The sequence below is a fragment of the Salvelinus alpinus genome, chromosome 22, assembly GCF_045679555.1.
Source record: "Salvelinus alpinus chromosome 22, SLU_Salpinus.1, whole genome shotgun sequence".
Lineage (NCBI taxonomy): Eukaryota > Metazoa > Chordata > Actinopteri > Salmoniformes > Salmonidae > Salvelinus > Salvelinus alpinus.
In genome coordinates, this window is record NC_092107.1 from 26,121,641 (window position 1) to 26,147,116 (window position 25,476).

Sequence of the window (25,476 nt, forward strand, 5' to 3'; positions counted from 1 at the left end):
ATAAGCCTACTTGCTGCAATGCAGTTGATCACCCTTCTAAATGTTGGCTTGACATTTGCATGGAGATAGGCACTTTCCTGTCATGTTCACAATTGATAAATACCAATCTTTGCAGGAAAACTAGCGCTCGCAAGGTTCAGAGTATTTTTTGTGCATATGCTCCTGCCTATGTGTTCTATTTTAGGGAATATTTATTGTACATTTAGATTTTTTGAAAAAAATGGTAGCTTCTTAGTTATCTTGTCACGACCTTGACTGTAATATAGATTCTAATGCGTTACTGTTCACGCATGTTGTATACGTGTTCGCTTGTTGTCCTTATACAGTAAATATTCTAGAATTGTCAGTGAAGTTGATGTTTTGATAAATTGTGGAACATGTTTGCCAGGTTTTGTATGTTTGAATAAAACATTTGTGCTATTCTTGTAAAAAAAACTCCTGTCTTTTTAACAGAATAACATGTATCTGAAAGTACATTTTCCATAAACATTATAAATACCAGGTGGAAAAAAGGACGATCAATCTCTTTATTTTAAAAGTTCCATGATCATCTTCCTTGCGACAATAAATATATTTAAAGCTTTTCTACAATGATGTCCAATGCGTATTACTTTCTTTCCACAATGTATAGCACTGATGCACTCTAATTGAGCACTTCTGCAACAGTAGCACATCATAAAAAAATCCCCCAGCCATGGCTCAGAGACAAAATAGTCAAACATGCAGTATTTCCTGGTCCATGGACAATCCCATGCCACTGCCTATAGTCACAGAATGCATGCCCATACATTGGGATACTTGTTACTTCTCCAGTGTTTCTGTACTTAATTCCTGTAGCCGTTATAACAAATCCATTAGTTACGCCATGACAGTTCAAATAAAACAAAATATATAACAAATATATATATATATATATAATGTGCCAGCAACTGTACCTTAAATTCTTTAATAGATTCTCACTTTTACGGTTACCATTAAGTGTATTATACTGGTTATGCATTATACAGAAGAAAGGTTGAGTCAATTTATTTGGGGGAATTTATTAACTATGGCACTGCGTACATCAAGATATACGTTTTCCCCTAGTAAAGTTTGTCAAAGATCTATTCAAAGAATTCCCCTTGGCTGCACACCTCAGGATTATTAGAGGTGTAATAAGACAAACAGATATCAAATTAAAAACATGAGCAACAGTATGTGGACACCTGCTCGTCAAACATCTCATTCCAAAATCATGGGCATTAATATGGAGTTGGTGCCCCCTTTGCTGCTATAACAGCCTCCACTCTTCTGGGACAGATTTCCACAAGATATTGAAACATTGCTGCGGGGAATTGCTTCCATTCAGCCACAAGAGCATTAGTGAGGTCGGGCACTGAAGTTGGGCGATTAGGCCTGGCTCGCAGTCAGTGTTCCAATTCATCTCAAAGGTGGTCGATGGTGTTGAGGTCAGGGCTCTGAGCAAACCAGTCAAGGTCTTCCACACCAATCTCGAAATCACCATTTCTGTAGGGACCTTGCTTTGTGCATCGGGGTATTGTCATGCTGAAACAGGAAAGGGCCTTTCCCAAACTGTTGCCACAAAGTTGGAAGCACAAAACCGTCTAGAATGTCATTGTATGCTGTAGCGTTAAGATTTCCCTTCACTGGAACTAAGGGGCCTGAACCATGAAAAAAAAAATCCTCCTCCACCAAACTTTACAGTTGGCACTATGCATTCGGGCAGGTAGCGTTCTCCTGGCATCCTCCAAACACAGATTAGTCCGTCTGACTGTTAGATGGTGAAGCATGATTCATCACTACAGAGAACGCGTTTCCACTGCTCTAGAGTCCAATGGCGGTGGATTTACACCACTCCAGCCGACGCTTGGCATTGCACATGGTGATCTTAGACTTGTGTGCGACTGCTCAGCCATGGAAACCCCTTTCATGAAGCTCCCGACTAACAGTTATTGTGCTGACGTTGCTTCCAGAGGCAGTTTGGAACTTCATAGTGAGTGTTGCAACAAAGGACAGATGATTTTTACACTATTCAGCACCTGGCGGTCCCGTTCTGTGAGCTTTTGTTTTGCCTACCACTTCACTGCTGAGCTGTTGTTGCTCCTAGATGTGTCCACTTCACAACAACAGCACTTACAGTTGACCGGGGCAGCTCTAGCAGGGCAAAAAATTTACGAACTGATTTGTTGGAAAGGTGGCATCCTATGACGGTGCCATGTTGAAAGTCAATGAGCTCTTCAGTAAGGCCATTCTACTGCCAATGTTCAACTATGGAGATTGCATGGCTGTGTGCTCGATTTTATACACCTGTCAACAATGGGTGTGGCTGAAATAGGCGAATCTACTAATTTGAAGGGGTGCCCACATACTTTTGTATGTATAGTGTATCAACAATATGCTGCCAGTGTATTTATAGTCCCAAAAATCATTAATGAAAATTAAAACACGAAAAGAGTAAAGAAAATTGACAAAAACAAGCACCACACAAGGATGCCACCTGCAATATTCCTCTACTATGAAAAGATTAGACAACCAAATGAAACAAAGCTTGATTCAACTTTGGCAAAATAAACATGTTACATTATCTATCCATTGAACACCATGGTTCTTCATTACAGTAATCACTATTTTTCTTAAGGACGAATCCTTGCCCTAAATCATTTTGGTCAGCCCAATCCATAATGAATCATTTTGACCCATGATATTTTCAAAGCAGGTAACTGCTTATTTATCATGAGTCCTCCAAAAACGACCTGATGTATCATACATATTCGTCAGCATACAGATAATTACAGTAGATGTAGTGTACAATTGTGCTCCTAAAAGACACCATTCAAAGTCTGATAAACGGACAAAGAGTTCAGTGGAGAGACATTAAATGATGATAAAACAGAATCTAAAGTATAGACATATGAAAGCTAGATGTACTGTAACATTAATCATGTTCCATTCAGTCTATTTCTCCCAATCTGCTGCGGTGTCACAAGCGCTCTACAAGTGCAAGTACCGGAGAAGTTTTGAGAAAGTGCTTTGTCCATTTACAAGCAAAGACTATGATACAGAACATTTACAACTTATTAAAAATAAAAATAAACCAACCAACCATCAAAATATAAAATAATTCTGTTTTAAAAGTACAAATATTATTGTAATTTTGTTGGTTCATTTTCAGATGTTGCAAATAGAACACATTGCATGACAACAGTGACAACATGAGAGAATTGGCTAAAATCAATACATTTGACTTTTTAGATGGTAACAAAGAAAGTACAGACAAATGGTTGTCTATGGCAGGAAAAATATACTTGTATAAAAGGTCAAGTAAAAAAGCAGCATACTTGTACTCAATTATCTGACAGCAAATATATTCAACATGGGACTTTGGTTAAAAAAAGTATTGCTGGGGCAATTGTATGTACAGCATTGCAGCTAAAGATCATTTGTGTCTTTGTAAAATGGTACATCCACGTCAAATGACTTTCAGACAGCTTGGTGTTAGGATATGAAGAGCCATTCATGTATACATTCTGCATGGGCCACAGAACCAATATTGGTATTGGCTTACTGCATATCTAAGCTGCCAGCTGGATACTTAATTTAGCCTCAAAACAATAATATAAATATCAATATTGCACACGGCCACTATAATCTTCTATTGTTCAGAGGATCTATGCATATTTTTTTTTATTTAACATATCTGATATGTTCCAATACCATTGCAGAATTAGATTTTTTGCTGCACAAAAGTTTCAAGTTTGATGATGATCCGTGCTGTACATTCCATCACTCTCATTGCCACCTCAGACGTGAATCTGTCATTGGGGATCTGAGGAAAGGGTAAGAGGTCAGGATAGCGAGTTCTTAGGCTGTCCACACCATACCCCTCCAAGATGTTGACATCCTTCGCAAGTCCTGCTAGCTGTGGGTTGTACTCTTCCACTTTCTGTGCCAGTGATGTGGGTTTCACATCCTTGTCTGACTTTCCTCTGACAGAATAGTCAGCAGCTATCAAGGCTAGTTTTGTAGCCAGGTAGCATTTGAAACACACCCACTCATTGGCATTTTTGTGAAGGTCATTCCGTGCAGCAGAAAAATTGGCTCTTGCTTGCCTGAGCCACCTGCGGGCTTCCACAGGATTGCCGACAGACTTGAAGGTCGGGGGCACAAAGAAGCGATTAGAATGTGATGAACCTGCATAAGTAGTGAACTGCTCCCGGAACTGCTGTTTCTCAGACCTATGGCTTGTTGCCTCTTGGTTCCACGATGTGTAAAATCTTTGAAATGAAAACTTTTCTGACTGGAAGCGGGTGGAAGATGTTGAGAAAGTTCTCCTGGATGCTCTGTCAGTGTTCTGCTGATCTGTCAGAGTCTGCTTCTCCATCCTGTTGATTTCATTCTGTAAGTGCTTGAAGACCTCTGTAGCCACGTCTAGATTCTCTGCATTCTTGTCCGGATGCCACTTGAGATACAACCGGCGAATTATCTTCTTCCTTTCCGTTTCAGCGAGCTTCCAAGCTTGCTCAATAACTAAGGTCACATCTTTTAGGATTTCTGGCAATGCACTAAGTCTTATCTTTTTGGGAGATTGTTTTGTGGGAGGGACTTTGTGATTTTCCTTTCTAGTAAAAAGGGGAGGCACCAATCGTGGACCAGGACCAGGAGAGCGACATTCTGGGGGGGTTGTTGGAGTCGATGGGGCGCTGGTGTCTCGGATATGAGCACTTTCCTCTTGTCTAGAGAATTTGTATAGATCAAGAGAACTGACTACTTTGTACTCCGAATATCCAATGTCAATTTGGAAGCATTTCCCAAGGAAGCTTGGGTTGTCCTCCTCTTCTTTCTCCACTTCTTGAACAATGATGGCATACGTGTACGTGGGCTGATATCCGCCGTAGACATCCCCTCCTTCAGAGTCCACAAGGTAACCCACATATTCTCCTGGGTAAAACACATTCATTGGATCCATGAGGAGTATATGGTGTATCTCAGCTGGTATCGGTGTTCCAGGGAGGGGCAGCTCGAGTTTTGAGGGCTCTGTGGAGTCATACTTGACGCCAAGGTTGTCCAGCTTCTCTGTGATTCTGTAGATGTCGTTACAGCCCAGCATAGCAATTAGATAGGAGGTGTCAGATATCAAGTTGTCTGTTGCAGATTTAAGTGTCATCGCCAGCGCTAAGAGAAAATTAATGTCTTTGCTGTCTGAGTGTTGGATGTACAGATGAATAACAGCTGTACCGTACCTCTTCAGGAAGGCAAGTGTTTCACTCCGGCTGTGTGGGATAGGGCTGCAACCTTTGACTCGTAGTGTTGTCTGGAGTTTCTCAAAACAAGACACCTTCAAACCCTCACAAAGTGCTTTGCACAATCGTATGGCTTTTTCCTCATTCACAAGGAATGCATTGTCATTTTCATGCTTCATTATTCGTATCAGTCCTGTGATGAACTGTTCTGATGACAGTAGAAGCTGAAGGCGACCCTGAAGCGAACAGAGAGCTCCAAACTGGCACATTTTTGGAGAGTCCTCATCCAGCTGCTCCTCAAGGATACTACTCAGGAGTCTTGGCCTTAGCTTCTGTGGGAGCAGCATGATCAGCTTTGTGTGGAAGGAATGGTCCTTGCCAAGATAACACTGACTCATGTCCACAAGCATCTGAACGCCTACATTACCCTGAATTCTGCTCTTGTAGTGTGGGGCATCGTCAAACACTAAACTGTTGGATTTGGCTAATCTACCATCGTGACTTGGCAGGTGAAATATCAAATCTCTGAGGCTCTCAAGGTCTTTGCGTATCTGAACTGGCTCATTTTGTAGGCTTTTGAATAGCCCTGAGACAGCCCTTTTCACAGTTCTCATTTCATTCGGATCGAGCTGCTTACCCTCTGAATTTCTGTGAATGCGGCACAGCACTTCAATGTATTGTTTTGTTGATACAACATCCTCTGTGCCCAAAAGCTTAAACAGCTGATGAAAGATGCCGAGCTCTAGTGGTAGTTTGTATAGGTACGGCTTGAAGTCAGATTCATTGTCCAAGTTGATGACAACCTCCTCTGGCTTTAGAAGTTTCCAGCCCTCCTCAACCATGATAAAACTCACCCCTCGTAGCTGGAAGCGAAACTCTCTTTTATCTGCATTGAGAATTTCGTAGGTGGATCTCAAGACTTTGTTTCTTGTTTTCACCATGTCATCATCGGGATTGGATATGTTGCAGATATTTTTGCAGTTGCTTATCACTTTGTCCAAGGGGGGATCCAAGTTGACACTTAACATGGTCAGCACTAAGTTCAGTTGTTCTTGGCCAGTCAGCGTGCTTCCCTCCTGGTCTTTAATGGCTACTGGTGTGGCCTTCTCTGGGAGAATGGGACATGATGTCCATAGTAATTGAATGATATCAGTTTGCTTGAATTTTGGATTGACTTGAGACCCACTGAAACGTATCAGAGGGAGAGTGCCATTCATCTCTTGGAATTGAGCATGGAGCCGGATCAGCTCAGTGGGTGCACGCTCAGGACAAAGGAATGCTATCATTGACAGCTCTTTGAGGAAAGCGCCAACAAATAGGTCTGTCCTCTCATTGAATATGTGGTTAAGGAGAACATCAACAATCATTTGGGCTTTTTCTTTGGACCAGTTCTCTGTCTGAGCTTTGATGCTGACTTCTTTTGCATACTGGAGAATTTGCTGCTGAGAGACAATGTGTTTGAGGCCTATTTTCCTTAGGAATGTGATCCATGAGGTGAGAAATGCTGTCCCATTTTTTGGCTTTGACACTTGCTCAACCTTCTTGAAAAAGTCATTGGATATGAATGTTTTTGGAGGGAGCATCACTTCAAACACCTTCACTGTTTGATCATAGAACATTTTGGTAGACTTGAGTCTGTTTGTGTAGTCATAGATGAATGACAGACCTTCTAGTTTCTCATACAGATGATCCTTCATTCCACATGACTCCTCCATTGCCATAAGTCTCTCCTTCAGATAGACAAGGTGCTCAATTTTGGCATCGTATGACAGGTTGTCAAACTTTGGTAGGAGATGCCTCAGGTAGACTTCCAGATCATCAATTGGGCAACATCCAAGGAAACTGTACAGTTCCTTCAACTGTGGATTGTCTGCGAGAAAGGCGAAGGATGTTGTGTGAGCCCATTTTTCCATATCTGCAGAGGGAATGCTTTTTGCCAAAACATAGCATGACCCAAAGTTTGCAATGCTGATGTATCTGCCACTGACTGCTTTAAAGCATGGGAGCAGTTTCAGAGTTTGAGCGTCGTCTTGGGTGAGATTGATCAAATTGCAGTTGAAGTACAACAGAAGAGCCTCAAACTCTTTGTCAGTTAAACTTCCTGTTTTGAAAGCTGCCGTCTGAATCATGTACTCCAGTGCTTTCAGGATGCTGGAAGGATTGTCTATGTTTGCTGTATGCTGTGCCAAAAAAGGCAGGACAGGATTCTCTTTGAAGCATATTTTGTTGATGGCAAGCTGAATGCATCCCCCTTTCATTAGGATGTGAAATATTTTGTCATTTTGCCCATTTGGAAAGATAGCTGCGCTTATCAAACTCAGGGGTAGTAACACGTCGTGATCAGGGACAACCAACTTGTTGCTTGAAACCATGAATTTTATTCCTGGCAGCAAAGCCCAGTCTTTCAGTAGGTCGAGTACAGTCTCAAAATTGGGTTTGATGCCTGCCTGCTCTTCCTTGACTGCAATGTTCTCACTGATGAAGTGCCACACACCTTTCAGCCAAGACTCACTGGCGTAGCTGTCTCTCCACTTCACAAGGATCCTTGTTCTGTATTCACGTGGTAGAACAGAACTCAACAGTTCCCCGAAACTGTTGATGTCGAAGACCTTTGCAACACCTAAATTCATCAGGATGTTGTTGTACTTCATGTATAGTGTGTTCATGAACAGCTCTTTCCTTGATGAGACCAGTTCATGGTGTGTTGACAGAAACTTTGGTTTCTTGGAATCAAACACCTGGAGTATGTTGTCCATTGTCATCATCAGTGGTAGCCCCTCTATGCTGATTCCATCCTCCTCTACGTCTTTGAAGCAGTAGTCAACCAGAAGCTTCAGGCTGTGGAAGAGCTTGTAATTTGACTGCTGGAGTCGACAGGGAAGTTTCCCAACTTGGCAAGATGTGTCTGGGGACGAGAATGTGAGGAGAAAGTTCCGTACATCCTCTGGGGTAACATAGCTCACGGGAATGCCTGCATCATCCAAACAGAAGTAAAGACTGGCTGTTTCGTCACAACTGTGGACCAAGTTGAACCCCACATCCGAAAGCAGGGCCTTGAGTCGGAAGACATTTTCTGCAACAGACTTGCGTGAGGAGATGTTGTATTCTGAGTTTTTCAGATGTTGAAGTTCATCTTGCAGCAGATTGTCAAAGAATGCACGACCTTTGTTGGCAGAGGATGTGTTCACCCAGGAGATGTATATGGCAGAGTGCATGTCTGTGTTGTCAATGTGGGGAGCCCTAACAACAGGAAGGAGACGTTTCAGGTCAGCATGAATGCAGGTGTACACTGCTTTGACAAGACAGTACCAATCTGGCTGGATGTCAAGTCTGTTGACTGGGAAGAAGTACAGGAATTTCCTCAAAGTGTCTTTGACAATGTGAATTGGTGTTCCCTGTAACACAGTCATGGTGGAATCGGGTCCCGGGAAGTATCGTCTTTTCAGCTGAATCAAAAGCTCCACATAGGCAGGAGCTATCAAAGATGTCATCAAGTTGTTGTTCCAGTCACTCCTCACTCCTACTCCATTGTCATCTCTCCATAGGTTTCTCCTGGCAGAATCTAAGGCAAAATGCCCATTAACATGAAAGGGCAAGCCAGTCTCCAAGGAAAGGGGCAGAAAGCAGAATGCTCTGTGGGGCTTCTTGTAGTTGTGGCTTACACATGCAGCCACCCCTCCACGTGGAAAGAGAGTAATGTCTTCATTTTTGTGGGCTGAAATCACACTCTTTGAGACTTTCTCTATGCAGGAGAAGCCAGATCGATTGCAGACCATCCAAGTTGTTAGATTGCCATCGGAGTCCTCTATATCCATTGAGTAGGTTATCTGCTGGACTGGGATTTGAGTGAGCTGCTTCTTTTTTGTCACACTATCCACCACTGAGGCATGAAACTGCTTGCGTTTTAAACGGTCACCATCTGTGATTTTAGCAGTCACAGAGTATAGCACCTTCAGGTCACCTGTAGCTTTCTCTATTTCACAGATGGAAATTTTCTCCATGTGGTTGAGGAACATGAGGAGTTCTGCCCCATCGGTTTTTAGTTTATCCAGAAGGTTTTGCACCATTCTGTCTGATGCAGGAACAGAGCTGATCTCTGATATTTTGGCCATTTCTGTTGAGCGTATGGGGAATCTGAACATTGTGCATCGCTCTAGCCTGAAATGAGATCCCAGGTAAAGATTTAGCACATCAGAAAATTGAGATCTAAAGTCAGAGTCCAAGTCCCTAAACATTCTTCCAGGACTAACAGATGTCGCCCCGGGTGCAAATCGTGCATGTGGATCGAAGATGCAAAGAATGTCATTGTTTGAAATGAAAGACGGGCAGTCTGTGATGTGATACACAGAGTTGAATCCTATGCCATATTGTCCAGTTTTACCAGGATTTGCTTCTTTTGTTCCTCTTCCTAGGTTCTGGATTCCTCTGACATCATCCTCAGTGAAAGGCTGATTGTTGTAGACACAAAGTGATGGGCCTTGCATTGGCAACCATTTATCATCAAATATTCTGTCTGTGGGGTGGGTTCTTGGATCAAAAACAAAGTAGATTTCAGTGGCTTTAGCATCATCTGCATTCTGCAGGAGCTCCTTTAGCATTTCCTTCTCTGATGGGTAAGCGTTGAGGATACTTTTAATTCTACTTGTGAGTTTCTCTTTTTGTCCAAACTCACTTCCAAGTGTAGTGAAGCAGATATTTGAGGCATACCTTTCCAGGGCTTTGTGACGTTTGGGAACTGCTCCTAATTTCACAGCAACCTCTCTTGGAATATCTGCATGGCAATATTTCACAGTTGTGTCTCTGACTTTGATCCAAGGACAGTCATTGTAACACAGAGACTTTGATGGCTGCAGTGTAAGATTGGTGTCAGGAAGGAGAATTTCCCCGTAGGTAGCTTGGCAGAATTCTTGGTTTTTGTCTCTGATTAAGCCCCATATTCCTTCACTAATGATTCTGCGAGAGAGCTGAAAGTAATCCTCAGAGAGGGCTCTTCTCCCACACTCCTTTTTCACTAATTCAAGGACTGCTGAAAAGTTTTCAACTGTGAAGCTTGACTGAACCCCAACATTCTCAAAGAGCTCACGGCAACTGTTTCTGTACTTGTTGGGAAGCTGGTAGAGATATGGTGCTGCATCAAAGTTCTGGTAGAATGCAACTTTGGAGGGCTCAACATAAGTGTTCTCCACCAGAATGGAGCAGAAGGTTTTCAGCTCCTCATTGATCTGTGTCTTTGCTTTGGCATCCTGGAGCATTTCTTCATGTAGGTATTTGTAGCAGGCATTGGTGATATTTTCCTGATACAAAGTAACTCCGTCAAATGACTTAGCAAGTTCCTTAAGTTGACTGACAACTAGTCCAACTGTTGGCTTTCTTATCAATCCGAGAGAGTCTTTTACTGCCAATGTGATTGTGCCGCACCCTTTGAAAGATGGAGAGTTCTCATTAAGAACAGGCTTTATCAAGCACACTGTATCCTGGTGGTCAGTCGTAAAAAGCTCTTTGGCAGAAAACATGGTGGACGGGTGGAAAGTATTCCCATGCCATGGTAGTGAAAACCCTGCAGGCTTTGTCAGAAATGGAAGGAACTTTATGTCCTGTAGCTTCTCCAGTAGTTTACCTGCTCCTGAGTCTGTCATTTTCAGCTTCTCATCAATGAGACTGAGAATAATGCTGCTCCGAAGACATGCAGCAGTGTGATCATTTTCATTTAGATCAAACACAGATTCAGCACGTTCAATCAAATCCTCCCAAGAAAGGTCATCTTTGACCATTCCCAGCTGTACTAGCTTGACCAAGCATACTGGATTCATGTAGTCTTTTGAGGTTCCTTCTGGAAATCTTCCATCATCAGCATTGTACAGTTTTGCAACTCTTCCTTCTGGATGGATTAGTCTGGATGGTATGACTAATTGGTGATTGGGGCCAGAGCATGGGATGCATGGTGTCTCTCTAAGAATTGATGCAAATTCGTCCAGTTTGCAATTCAAGACATAATGCATTAGTGGGTCACGAAGTTCTTTGTCAATGTCTTGAATATGTGGGAAAAATACATCTAAGAAGAACTGCTTTTCAGTCAGGGTGTTCTCTATCAGCTTCCCTTTGCATCCAGCATCATCAAAACCTTCCTTGACCCAGTCAGGCAGCTCAACAGCACAGAGGTCTTGCGAGCTGCTCTTCTTGAGGTATTTTAGGAATATCTTGAAGGCAGCAGGGCCAATGTCTGGTCTACAGAGCAAGGAGTCATCTAGGAATCTGACGTACTTGATTGATACCCAGGTTTTGCCATCTGAGAAAACTTTTGCACGGTCCCCGTCACCCCCTTTGGCGATCTCTTGGTAGACTCCTTGGCTGATCACTGTGAAGTCATCGTGTACTACACTTGGATCAGGCCATGCTACATAGTAGCTGTAGTCAAGCAGTTCTCCACTTTCTGCCATTGAACGCAGCATATTGAGTGCTGCTAGGTATGCCTGGACAATCACGTGTCTCATGAACACTGAGTTCCAGTGTCCTTTGGTGTCTGTCTTCCAGATCTCTTTGCGGTTAGATGTCACAGCAAAACAGCCGTTTATGTGGACTGGCAAACCTGTTTTGATTCTGAGAGGTAAATAGCAAAACACTTCTCCTATCGGGTTGATGTGGTTGGTGTTATCCTTCACTGTCCATTTTCGATTCTCCTCCTCTGAGAGCAGAACAGCAACACCCCCACAAGGCACTAGTCCAAGTCGTTTTCCATTCTCACCGAGTGAAAACTTTAGAGCTTCGGTCACATCCATACATGAACAAATGAGCCAGTTTGTGAGATCAACTGCCTTTTGGGGCATTTCGTCTGTGAGTCGTCTGTTTTTTCCATCTTTGGCAGCCAATTCAAAGTATGAGGAAGGATCCTCCTCTGTACCTCTGAAAAGGGGTGACTGGAGATCAACTATGCGCTTGAACACATTGTGAAACTCCTCCACCACAATGCGTATGATACAGCCAGACTTGGGAGTGTCAGCCGGTACCCTGTTGGTGGCTGCCACCTTTTTCATGACTTTTGCTGCAGATTTCAGGATGCTCAGAGGCCCAAATGCAGCTTTGGATGACCATACACTTTTGTTGATAGTGACAACATCCTGTGCTGCTGCTGGATTGGGCTCTTCATATTTCAGGTACTTCAGTACCATGGAGCCCACATGCTGCGTGAACAGAATGAGCCGGTGGCCGCATATGCTGAACTCATCAACAAGGGAGTAGATGTCTGGGGTGTTGTAGTAGACACTGCTGATTTCACTCACTGATGCTTCTTGCTCGGTCCTGAATGGGAGTCTGAACAGTGTTCCATTGTACTTGTACGGAGACTCTTGTGCAAGAGGAAGTTGGCAATTGAAGACATTGATGAAGGGTTTGAATTGATTGGGGAACTTTCTCAGCCGTTTCTGTTGTTTGCTCCAGTTGATCTTAATTCCCGGGTTTGACCTGTCTTTAATGTGCTTGCTGATGTGGTTGATGTTTGGATCGAACATGATCATGAACTCTCTGCTCATTATGATGGGGATGTCAGTGATGTGATAAACTGAGTTGAAACCTAGGCCAAATTTGCCAACTTTGTCTGCCTCACATCTCTTCATTGACCCACCTAACCTTGTTATGTTCAGAAAGTCAGTGTCAGAGAATGTAGAGTTGTTGAATGACCACAAGGAGGGGCCATGGCATATAAGCATGCCAGGGTCAAGCAGGTTCTCTCGAATGTCAATATTCTTCCTCATGTCTATCAGGAAGCTACACTCTGTAGCACTCGCATCATCAGCATTCTGAAGAAGTTCTTTGAAAATATCTGCGACAGATGGATATTCTTCTAGAATGTTCTTTATTCTCACTGTCAGAGGCTCCCGTTGGCCTGATTGTTCAAAGCCAAGGTTTTCTGGGTTTATCAGTCTCGTACTCAAACAAGGCACGTTCAGCCATTCTGCTGTTTTCATGGGGATGTCATCATGGACTAAGATAATGGGTTCTGATGTATCATCAAGCAAGTCATGTAGATCCTCCACTTTAATGTCGCAGTAGGTGCATTCATGAATGGGTTTCATGGCCAGTTTGCTTGGATCCTTGTAGCAAAGGATTGGTACATGCATGTCAATGTCCACAGAAATTTGACTGTTATACAGCCATCTCAGAATATTTATCAGGAGGAGGAGGTCATGCTTACTTTCCTCTTTAGTAATTTCTTCATCACACCTTTGCCTTACTGTTTTGATCACATCGAACACATGGCTTGGGACAACCTCTTCAACCGAACCACAGAATTTGAAAAGTTTGTGAAACTTTGCAATGGTTTTTGGCAAAGAGTACAGGTAGGGTTGCAAATCAAGGTCAGAAATGGGTTTTAGAACTGTGTGACTAGGTGATGAAAAGGTCTTGCCAGTCCACACCCAATCAAATGGCAGTGACTTCATTGCCTCTCTTGCATCTTCAAGGTGTGCTTGCATGAAGTCATAAATCTCAATAAGGATCTGTTGGAATTGATACCAGTCTTCTGTGGTAAATGCTTGAGATCTGTGCCAGTCATTCACTGCCTTTAAATGCTGTAACACTTGATCAATCTGTGGCTCTATAGATAACTTCAGGGCCTTCTTCATGCCGGCAGAAGTGCGCTCCACAAGTGCAACTGAAGAACCTACTAGCACTGCATGGGATATATCACACATTTCTGAGAATGAGCAGATGTTATGGGTGTCTCCCATCCAGGCAAGGGACTTTGGGTAATTTACAGGTCTGTCCTTGCAAACTGGCACCCATTTCAGTTTTTTCAAGGAAATCTGAGCTTCTGAAGACTTTACCAGCTTGGTTTGTCTATTCAGTATTTGCAGCAGTGTTTTCGCTTTCTGTATAACTGGTTCCCATTCTGGCTCATTGCCACCCTGTAATTCCTCAATCTTCTGTGCCACCTGGAGTACATCTTTTTCGCTGAGTTGTACTTCGTTTTTCAGTCCAAGTTGTCTCAGTGAATGTAGCATATCAGGAGATGACGTATATGTACTTGTGGGAAACCTATTATTTTCCTCCATGTAGAAAAGATTCTGTAAAATCTCCAGCTCAGGATCAAAAAGGTCTGTAGTTGCAACAGTTTTCCCTGCAGATGTATGAATGAACTTTAGAGCCGAAAGCCATCCAATCACAGCTTTGTTTTCATTCTTAAGGAATGACAGATGCTTAAGGGCCCAGAGCATGATCTTAGTGATATCCTCTTTTGAGTAAAACCCTTTCTCCATGTCTTGAACAACCAACTTCAAGCAGTCAGTGGTTTTCACCTGTTCCACGTTCAGAATCTTAATGAGGCGAATGGATGCCTCATCACTGCAGCCCACAACATTGATGGATAGTTTGACGTCTGGTGGATACTTTGCGGTATGGTGTAAAGCCCTGGCTCCTCTCAGTGAGGTATATGTTGCGATGCCTTTCTCTGAACAAGGCCCTACTTTCTCAAATATTGTTAGCTCCAGGAGGATACGCTTCTCTTTCTCTGTGATGTCAGACAGCCCTGCCAGGAAGTCCCTCAGTGCCACTTTCTGTTTGCTAGAAAAGGATGAGACCAGGCTTGCCACTCTCTGGGTTGATGACCTGTCCATGATTTGCAGTAGCATACTGGGAGATGAAGGATGGATGTAGTTCTTCAACAGAGGATGCTGCAAACACAGGTCCAACTTTTTCATCACTACTACCCCAAGTTTTTTCATGATTTCAAGAAGGCTTTCAGAAATTGGGGCCTCTTGCTCATCCACAATGATAATAGGGGATGGGGTTCTGAGACGATGGAGCTCAATTGAGTCCACACTTTCTTCAAGGGGCACATTTGGGATCAATGGCATGTCTTCAAAGGTACTAAGGTCATCAGCAAAGTTAATATATAGATGCTTCCAAACCATCTTTAGCCAAGCATGTGTAGGATGCTTCTTCTCTGGGTTCCCAGGTTCCCACTGGACTGTGAAGTCTCTGGTAGGCCAGACTGTTGAGAGGATCTCCTTTATGAGTCGAGCTGACCGTTCAGGAGTTAGCACTTGTACCTGAGTGCAGGGTCTTCCTGTAGAAGATACAAAAACGCAAGTTAATATAACCTTAATGATGACTTTCTCAATGACAATTTATAGGAACTACATATATAGCCCAACGTTTCATTTAACAATGTTTGTCCTGCAGGTATTATAGGTGATTTATTAGCTTTACTGCACAGCCCCAGGTTCATTCCCATCATCACCCCATGTATCAACAAGATATATTTGCATTTTGGACCTGCAATGTAGTGGGGATCAACAGGGCATTAGAAAATCAAGTTGAATCAAATATGATCATTTGCATCAAGACCATATGGGCTCAATTAGGCAAACAACAAGCATTTCATTACAAATATTTCTAGTTAATAGAATTTGATTAACTACAACACTCAAAAAATCCAAAGCACAGCAAAACATAACAATTATATTAAGTTACCATGCACAGCATGGCAAGCATAACACACACTTAACAAGCTAATATTTAATAGACTCAATGTCACATCACAAGACTGCCATCAAATTCTACAATGAGTTCTAACTAAATGACTGATACACATAAAGATTATGCAAATTCCTGCAATGAGCAAAGAGCGTTCCAGTGACATGTTAGAATTCACACTGCCAGAGAGACACACTTTTCTGGGAACTCACACAGCTAAACAAATACAAAAACATTATGGGCACTATGAAATGTGACATTTTTCAAATTAGATGGAAGGGAACATAATATTTCAAACGCTCCCACCTCCACAAAGGTTCAGTCTTTATCAATGTTGAGGCAATGTTAGCTACTGTTCACATTAAATGTATGATACAGATTAGAGTTTGTATAGTGCCCATTAAAACAATGTATTGGTTTGGGTTACTGTCAAAAATGATTCCAGGACACAACACCACATGTCAAAGTACCTACCTGAACACCCCCAAAGAAATTGTTGCACTGCAATTACATTTAAATTACATGTTTTAGACATTTAGGTTAGCACATTGATAACTACATCCTCCAATTACCCAAAATAAAATGATGTCATTATAGTTGTATAAATGTTATTTTAAAATGTAACTGTCATGGATTTTACTTTGATATACTAGTTTGCATTGATAGCAGAGGATACAATCAATCTGCCAAGAGACTGTGAGGACAAGGGGGTGATTCAGAGGATTAGTCCCCAGATCACTCATGGGTGGCTACAGTGGCAGACAGTCAATGCCTCCAACAGCCACTGTAGGGCAGCGATCATACAACACAGCTGAGGTAGGGGAATTCTAGTGTCTCTGGCTGAGGATCATACAACACAGCTGAGGTAGGGGAATTCTAGTGTCTCTGGCTGAGGATCATATAACACCGCCGAGGTAGGGGAATTCTAGTGTCTCTGGCTGAGGATCATATAACACCGCCGAGGTAGGGGAATTCTAGTGTCTCTGGCTGAGGATCATACAACACAGCTGAGGTAGGGGAATTCTAGTGTCTCTGGCTGAGGATCATATAACACCGCCGAGGTAGGGGAATTCTAGTGTCTCTGGCTGAGGATCATACAACACCGCCGAGGTAGGGGAATTCTAGTGTCTCTGGCTGAGGATCATACAACACAGCTGAGGTAGGGGAATTCTAGTGTCTCTGGCTGAGGATCATACAACACCGCTGAGGTAGGGGAATTCTAGTGTCTCTGGCTGAGGATCATACAACACAGCTGAGGTAGGGGAATTCTAGTGTCTCTGGCTGAGGATCATACAACACAGCTGAGGTAGGGGAATTCTAGTGTCTCTGGCTGAGGATCATACAACACAGCTGAGGTAGGGGAATTCTAGTGTCTCTGGCTGAGGATCATATAACACCGCCGAGGTAGGGGAATTCTAGTGTCTCTGGCTGAGGATCATACAACACAGCTGAGGTAGGGGAATTCTAGTGTCTCTGGCTGAGGATCATACAACACAGCCGAGGTAGGGGAATTCTAGTGTCTCTGGCTGAGGATCATACAACACAGCCGAGGTAGGGGAATTCTAGTGTCTCTGGCTGAGGATCATACAACACAGCTGAGGTAGGGGAATTCTAGTGTCTCTGGCTGAGGATCATATAACACCGCCGAGGTAGGGGAATTCTAGTGTCTCTGGCTGAGGATCATACAACACCGCCGAGGTAGGGGAATTCTAGTGTCTCTGGCTGAGGATCATACAACACAGCTGAGGTAGGGGAATTCTAGTGTCTCTGGCTGAGGATCATACAACACAGCCGAGGTAGGGGAATTCTAGTGTCTCTGGCTGAGGATCATACAACACAGCTGAGGTAGGGGAATTCTAGTGTCTCTGGCTGAGGATCATACAACACAGCTGAGGTAGGGGAATTCTAGTGTCTCTGGCTGAGGATCATACAACACCGCCGAGGTAGGGGAATTCTAGTGTCTCTGGCTGAGGATCATACAACACAGCTGAGGTAGGGGAATTCTAGTGTCTCTGGCTGAGGATCATACAACACAGCCGAGGTAGGGGAATTCTAGTGTCTCTGGCTGAGGATCATACAACACAGCTGAGGTAGGGGAATTCTAGTGTCTCTGGCTGAGGATCATATAACACCGCTGAGGTAGGGGAATTCTAGTGTCTCTGGCTGAGGATCATATAACACCGCTGAGGTAGGGGAATTCTAGTGTCTCTGGCTGAGGATCATACAACACAGCTGAGGTAGGGGAATTCTAGTGTCTCTGGCTGAGGATCATACAACACAGCTGAGGTAGGGGAATTCTAGTGTCTCTGGCTGAGGATCATACAACACAGCTGAGGTAGGGGAATTCTAGTGTCTCTGGCTGAGGATCATACAACACAGCTGAGGTAGGGGAATTCTAGTGTCTCTGGCTGAGGATCATACAACACAGCTGAGGTAGGGGAATTCTAGTGTCTCTGGCTGAGGATCATACAACACAGCCGAGGTAGGGGAATTCTAGTGTCTCTGGCTGAGGATCATACAACACAGCTGAGGTAGGGGAATTCTAGTGTCTCTGGCTGAGGATCATACAACACAGCTGAGGTAGGGGAATTCTAGTGTCTCTGGCTGAGGATCATACAACACAGCCGAGGTAGGGGAATTCTAGTGTCTCTGGCTGAGGATCATACAACACAGCCGAGGTAGGGGAATTCTAGTGTCTCTGGCTGAGGATCATACAACACAGCCGAGGTAGGGGAATTCTAGTGTCTCTGGCTGAGGATCATACAACACAGCCGAGGTAGGGGAATTCTAGTGTCTCTGGCTGAGGATCATACAACACAGCCGAGGTAGGGGAATTCTAGTGTCTCTGGCTGAGGATCATACAACACAGCCGAGGTAGGGGAATTCTAGTGTCGCTGGCTGAGGATCATACAACACAGCTGAGGTAGGGGAATTCTAGTGTCTCTGGCTGAGGATCATACAACACCGCCGAGGTAGGGGAATTCTAGTGTCTCTGGCTGAGGATCATACAACACAGCCGAGGTAGGGGAATTCTAGTGTCTCTGGCTGAGGATCATACAACACAGCCGAGGTAGGGGAATTCTAGTGTCTCTGGCTGAGGATCATACAACACAGCTGAGGTAGGGGAATTCTAGTGTCTCTGGCTGAGGATCATACAACACAGCTGAGGTAGGGGAATTCTAGTGTCTCTGGCTGAGGATCATATAACACCGCTGAGGTAGGGGAATTCTAGTGTCTCTGGCTGAGGATCATATAACACCGCTGAGGTAGGGGAATTCTAGTGTCTCTGGCTGAGGATCATACAACACAGCTGAGGTAGGGGAATTCTAGTGTCTCTGGCTGAGGATCATACAACACAGCTGAGGTAGGGGAATTCTAGTGTCTCTGGCTGAGGATCATACAACACAGCTGAGGTAGGGGAATTCTAGTGTCTCTGGCTGAGGATCATACAACACAGCTGAGGTAGGGGAATTCTAGTGTCTCTGGCTGAGGATCATACAACACAGCTGAGGTAGGGGAATTCTAGTGTCTCTGGCTGAGGATCATACAACACAGCCGAGGTAGGGGAATTCTAGTGTCTCTGGCTGAGGATCATACAACACAGCTGAGGTAGGGGAATTCTAGTGTCTCTGGCTGAGGATCATACAACACAGCTGAGGTAGGGGAATTCTAGTGTCTCTGGCTGAGGATCATACAACACAGCCGAGGTAGGGGAATTCTAGTGTCTCTGGCTGAGGATCATACAACACAGCCGAGGTAGGGGAATTCTAGTGTCTCTGGCTGAGGATCATACAACACAGCCGAGGTAGGGGAATTCTAGTGTCTCTGGCTGAGGATCATACAACACAGCCGAGGTAGGGGAATTCTAGTGTCTCTGGCTGAGGATCATACAACACAGCCGAGGTAGGGGAATTCTAGTGTCTCTGGCTGAGGATCATACAACACAGCCGAGGTAGGGGAATTCTAGTGTCTCTGGCTGAGGATCATACAACACAGCTGAGGTAGGGGAATTCTAGTGTCTCTGGCTGAGGATCATACAACACAGCTGAGGTAGGGGAATTCTAGTGTCTCTGGCTGAGGATCATACAACACCGCCGAGGTAGGGGAATTCTAGTGTCTCTGGCTGAGGATCATACAACACAGCTGAGGTAGGGGAATTCTAGTGTCTCTGGCTGAGGATCATACAACACAGCCGAGGTAGGGGAATTCTAGTGTCTCTGGCTGAGGATCATACAACACAGCTGAGGTAGGGGAATTCTAGTGTCTCTGGCTGAGGATCATACAACACAGCTGAGGTAGGGGAATTCTAGTGTCTCTGGCTGAGGATCATACAACACAGCTGAGGTAGGGGAATTCTAGTGTCTCTGGCTGAGGATCATATAACACCGCTGAGGTAGGGGAATTCTAGTGTCTCTGGCTGAGGATCATACAACACAGCCGAGGTAGGGGAATTCTAGTGTCTCTGGCTGAGGATCATACAACACAGCCGAGGTAGGGGAATTCTAGTGTCTCTGGCTGAGGATCATACAACACAGCTGAGGTAGGGGAATTCTAGTGTCTCTGGCTGAGGATCATACAACACAGCTGAGGTAGGGGAATTCTAGTGTCTCTGGCTGAGGATCATACAACACAGCTGAGGTAGGGGAATTCTAGTGTCTCTGGCTGAGGATCATACAACACAGCTGAGGTAGGGGAATTCTAGTGTCTCTGGCTGAGGATCATACAACACAGCTGAGGTAGGGGAATTCTAGTGTCTCTGGCTGAGGATCATACAACACAGCTGAGGTAGGGGAATTCTAGTGTCTCTGGCTGAGGATCATACAACACAGCTGAGGTAGGGGAATTCTAGTGTCTCTGGCTGAGGATCATACAACACAGCTGAGGTAGGGGAATTCTAGTGTCTCTGGCTGAGGATCATACAACACAGCCGAGGTAGGGGAATTCTAGTGTCTCTGGCTGAGGATCATACAACACAGCCGAGGTAGGGGAATTCTAGTGTCTCTGGCTGAGGATCATACAACACAGCTGAGGTAGGGGAATTCTAGTGTCTCTGGCTGAGGATCATACAACACAGCTGAGGTAGGGGAATTCTAGTGTCTCTGGCTGAGGATCATACAACACAGCTGAGGTAGGGGAATTCTAGTGTCTCTGGCTGAGGATCATACAACACAGCTGAGGTAGGGGAATTCTAGTGTCTCTGGCTGAGGATCATACAACACAGCTGAGGTAGGGGAATTCTAGTGTCTCTGGCTGAGGATCATACAACACAGCTGAGGTAGGGGAATTCTAGTGTCTCTGGCTGAGGATCATACAACACAGCCGAGGTAGGGGAATTCTAGTGTCTCTGGCTGAGGATCATACAACACAGCTGAGGTAGGGGAATTCTAGTGTCTCTGGCTGAGGATCATACAACACAGCTGAGGTAGGGGAATTCTAGTGTCTCTGGCTGAGGATCATACAACACAGCTGAGGTAGGGGAATTCTAGTGTCTCTGGCTGAGGATCATACAACACAGCTGAGGTAGGGGAATTCTAGTGTCTCTGGCTGAGGATCATACAACACAGCTGAGGTAGGGGAATTCTAGTGTCTCTGGCTGAGGATCATACAACACAGCCGAGGTAGGGGAATTCTAGTGTCTCTGGCTGAGGATCATACAACACAGCTGAGGTAGGGGAATTCTAGTGTCTCTGGCTGAGGATCATACAACACAGCCGAGGTAGGGGAATTCTAGTGTCTCTGGCTGAGGATCATACAACACAGCTGAGGTAGGGGAATTCTAGTGTCTCTGGCTGAGGATCATACAACACAGCTGAGGTAGGGGAATTCTAGTGTCTCTGGCTGAGGATCATACAACACAGCTGAGGTAGGGGAATTCTAGTGTCTCTGGCTGAGGATCATACAACACAGCTGAGGTAGGGGAATTCTAGTGTCTCTGGCTGAGGATCATACAACACAGCTGAGGTAGGGGAATTCTAGTGTCTCTGGCTGAGGATCATACAACACAGCCGAGGTAGGGGAATTCTAGTGTCTCTGGCTGAGGATCATACAACACAGCTGAGGTAGGGGAATTCTAGTGTCTCTGGCTGAGGATCATACAACACAGCCGAGGTAGGGGAATTCTAGTGTCTCTGGCTGAGGATCATACAACACAGCTGAGGTAGGGGAATTCTAGTGTCTCTGGCTGAGGATCATACAACACAGCCGAGGTAGGGGAATTCTAGTGTCTCTGGCTGAGGATCATACAACACAGCTGAGGTAGGGGAATTCTAGTGTCTCTGGCTGAGGATCATACAACACAGCTGAGGTAGGGGAATTCTAGTGTCTCTGGCTGAGGATCATACAACACAGCTGAGGTAGGGGAATTCTAGTGTCTCTGGCTGAGGATCATACAACACAGCTGAGGTAGGGGAATTCTAGTGTCTCTGGCTGAGGATCATACAACACAGCTGAGGTAGGGGAATTCTAGTGTCTCTGGCTGAGGATCATACAACACAGCTGAGGTAGGGGAATTCTAGTGTCTCTGGCTGAGGATCATACAACACAGCTGAGGTAGGGGAATTCTAGTGTCTCTGGCTGAGGATCATACAACACAGCTGAGGTAGGGGAATTCTAGTGTCTCTGGCTGAGGATCATACAACACAGCCGAGGTAGGGGAATTCTAGTGTCTCTGGCTGAGGATCATACAACACAGCTGAGGTAGGGGAATTCTAGTGTCTCTGGCTGAGGATCATACAACACAGCTGAGGTAGGGGAATTCTAGTGTCTCTGGCTGAGGATCATACAACACAGCTGAGGTAGGGGAATTCTAGTGTCTCTGGCTGAGGATCATACAACACAGCTGAGGTAGGGGAATTCTAGTGTCTCTGGCTGAGGATCATACAACACAGCTGAGGTAGGGGAATTCTAGTGTCTCTGGCTGAGGATCATACAACACAGCCGAGGTAGGGGAATTCTAGTGTCTCTGGCTGAGGATCATACAACACAGCCGAGGTAGGGGAATTCTAGTGTCTCTGGCTGAGGATCATACAACACAGCTGAGGTAGGGGAATTCTAGTGTCTCTGGCTGAGGATCATACAACACAGCCGAGGTAGGGGAATTCTAGTGTCTCTGGCTGAGGATCATACAACACAGCCGAGGTAGGGGAATTCTAGTGTCTCTGGCTGAGGATCATACAACACAGCCGAGGTAGGGGAATTCTAGTGTCTCTGGCTGAGGATCATACAACACAGCTGAGGTAGGGGAATTCTAGTGTCTCTGGCTGAGGATCATACAACACAGCCGAGGTAGGGGAATTCTAGTGTCTCTGGCTGAGGATCATACAACACAGCTGAGGTAGGGGAATTCTAGTGTCTCTGGCTGAGGATCATACAACACAGCTGAGGTAGGGGAATTCTAGTGTCTCTGGCTGAGGATCATACAACACAGCTGAGGTAGGGGAATTCTAGTGTCTCTGGCTGAGGATCATACAACACAGCCGAGGTAGGGGAATTCTAGTGTCTCTGGCTGAGGATCATACAACACAGCCGAGGTAGGGGAATTCTAGTGTCTCTGGCTGAGGATCATACAACACAGCTGAGGTAGGGGAATTCTAGTGTCTCTGGCTGAGGATCATACAACACAGCTGAGGTAGGGGAATTCTAGTGTCTCTGGCTGAGGATCATACAACACAGCTGAGGTAGGGGAATTCTAGTGTCTCTGGCTGAGGATCATACAACACAGCTGAGGTAGGGGAATTCTAGTGTCTCTGGCTGAGGATCATACAACACAGCTGAGGTAGGGGAATTCTAGTGTCTCTGGCTGAGGATCATACAACACAGCTGAGGTAGGGGAATTCTAGTGTCTCTGGCTGAGGATCATACAACACAGCTGAGGTAGGGGAATTCTAGTGTCTCTGGCTGAGGATCATACAACACAGCCGAGGTAGGGGAATTCTAGTGTCTCTGGCTGAGGATCATACAACACAGCTGAGGTAGGGGAATTCTAGTGTCTCTGGCTGAGGATCATACAACACAGCTGAGGTAGGGGAATTCTAGTGTCTCTGGCTGAGGATCATACAACACAGCTGAGGTAGGGGAATTCTAGTGTCTCTGGCTGAGGATCATACAACACAGCTGAGGTAGGGGAATTCTAGTGTCTCTGGCTGAGGATCATACAACACAGCTGAGGTAGGGGAATTCTAGTGTCTCTGGCTGAGGATCATACAACACAGCTGAGGTAGGGGAATTCTAGTGTCTCTGGCTGAGGATCATACAACACAGCTGAGGTAGGGGAATTCTAGTGTCTCTGGCTGAGGATCATACAACACAGCTGAGGTAGGGGAATTCTAGTGTCTCTGGCTGAGGATCATACAACACAGCTGAGGTAGGGGAATTCTAGTGTCTCTGGCTGAGGATCATACAACACAGCCGAGGTAGGGGAATTCTAGTGTCTCTGGCTGAGGATCATACAACACAGCCGAGGTAGGGGAATTCTAGTGTCTCTGGCTGAGGATCATACAACACAGCCGAGGTAGGGGAATTCTAGTGTCTCTGGCTGAGGATCATACAACACAGCTGAGGTAGGGGAATTCTAGTGTCTCTGGCTGAGGATCATACAACACAGCCGAGGTAGGGGAATTCTAGTGTCTCTGGCTGAGGATCATACAACACAGCTGAGGTAGGGGAATTCTAGTGTCTCTGGCTGAGGATCATACAACACAGCTGAGGTAGGGGAATTCTAGTGTCTCTGGCTGAGGATCATACAACACAGCTGAGGTAGGGGAATTCTAGTGTCTCTGGCTGAGGATCATACAACACAGCCGAGGTAGGGGAATTCTAGTGTCTCTGGCTGAGGATCATACAACACAGCCGAGGTAGGGGAATTCTAGTGTCTCTGGCTGAGGATCATACAACACAGCTGAGGTAGGGGAATTCTAGTGTCTCTGGCTGAGGATCATACAACACAGCTGAGGTAGGGGAATTCTAGTGTCTCTGGCTGAGGATCATACAACACAGCTGAGGTAGGGGAATTCTAGTGTCTCTGGCTGAGGATCATACAACACAGCTGAGGTAGGGGAATTCTAGTGTCTCTGGCTGAGGATCATACAACACAGCTGAGGTAGGGGAATTCTAGTGTCTCTGGCTGAGGATCATACAACACAGCTGAGGTAGGGGAATTCTAGTGTCTCTGGCTGAGGATCATACAACACAGCTGAGGTAGGGGAATTCTAGTGTCTCTGGCTGAGGATCATACAACACAGCCGAGGTAGGGGAATTCTAGTGTCTCTGGCTGAGGATCATACAACACAGCTGAGGTAGGGGAATTCTAGTGTCTCTGGCTGAGGATCATACAACACAGCTGAGGTAGGGGAATTCTAGTGTCTCTGGCTGAGGATCATACAACACAGCTGAGGTAGGGGAATTCTAGTGTCTCTGGCTGAGGATCATACAACACAGCTGAGGTAGGGGAATTCTAGTGTCTCTGGCTGAGGATCATACAACACAGCTGAGGTAGGGGAATTCTAGTGTCTCTGGCTGAGGATCATACAACACAGCTGAGGTAGGGGAATTCTAGTGTCTCTGGCTGAGGATCATACAACACAGCTGAGGTAGGGGAATTCTAGTGTCTCTGGCTGAGGATCATACAACACAGCTGAGGTAGGGGAATTCTAGTGTCTCTGGCTGAGGATCATACAACACAGCTGAGGTAGGGGAATTCTAGTGTCTCTGGCTGAGGATCATACAACACAGCCGAGGTAGGGGAATTCTAGTGTCTCTGGCTGAGGAT

The 25,476-nt window shown here is 45.1% G+C and overlaps 1 protein-coding gene across 2 annotated transcripts in view; it reads right to left on the reverse strand.

The window, feature by feature from the left end:
* Positions 1-513: 513 nt before the first annotated feature.
* Positions 514-25,476, reverse strand: part of LOC139549765 (sacsin-like) — a 44,971-nt gene continuing 20,008 nt past the window's right edge. The window contains exons 11-12 of one of the 2 annotated variants that reach the window (XM_071360524.1): positions 16,185-16,211; positions 514-15,300 (exon numbers count right to left, since the gene is read on the reverse strand). In XM_071360524.1, the coding sequence (XP_071216625.1) occupies positions 3,725-15,300; positions 16,185-16,211 (11,603 nt within the window). In that variant the 3' untranslated portion in view covers positions 514-3,724. The remainder of the gene's footprint in view (positions 15,301-16,184; positions 16,212-25,476) is intronic. The other variant, XM_071360525.1, reaches the window with a different exon arrangement.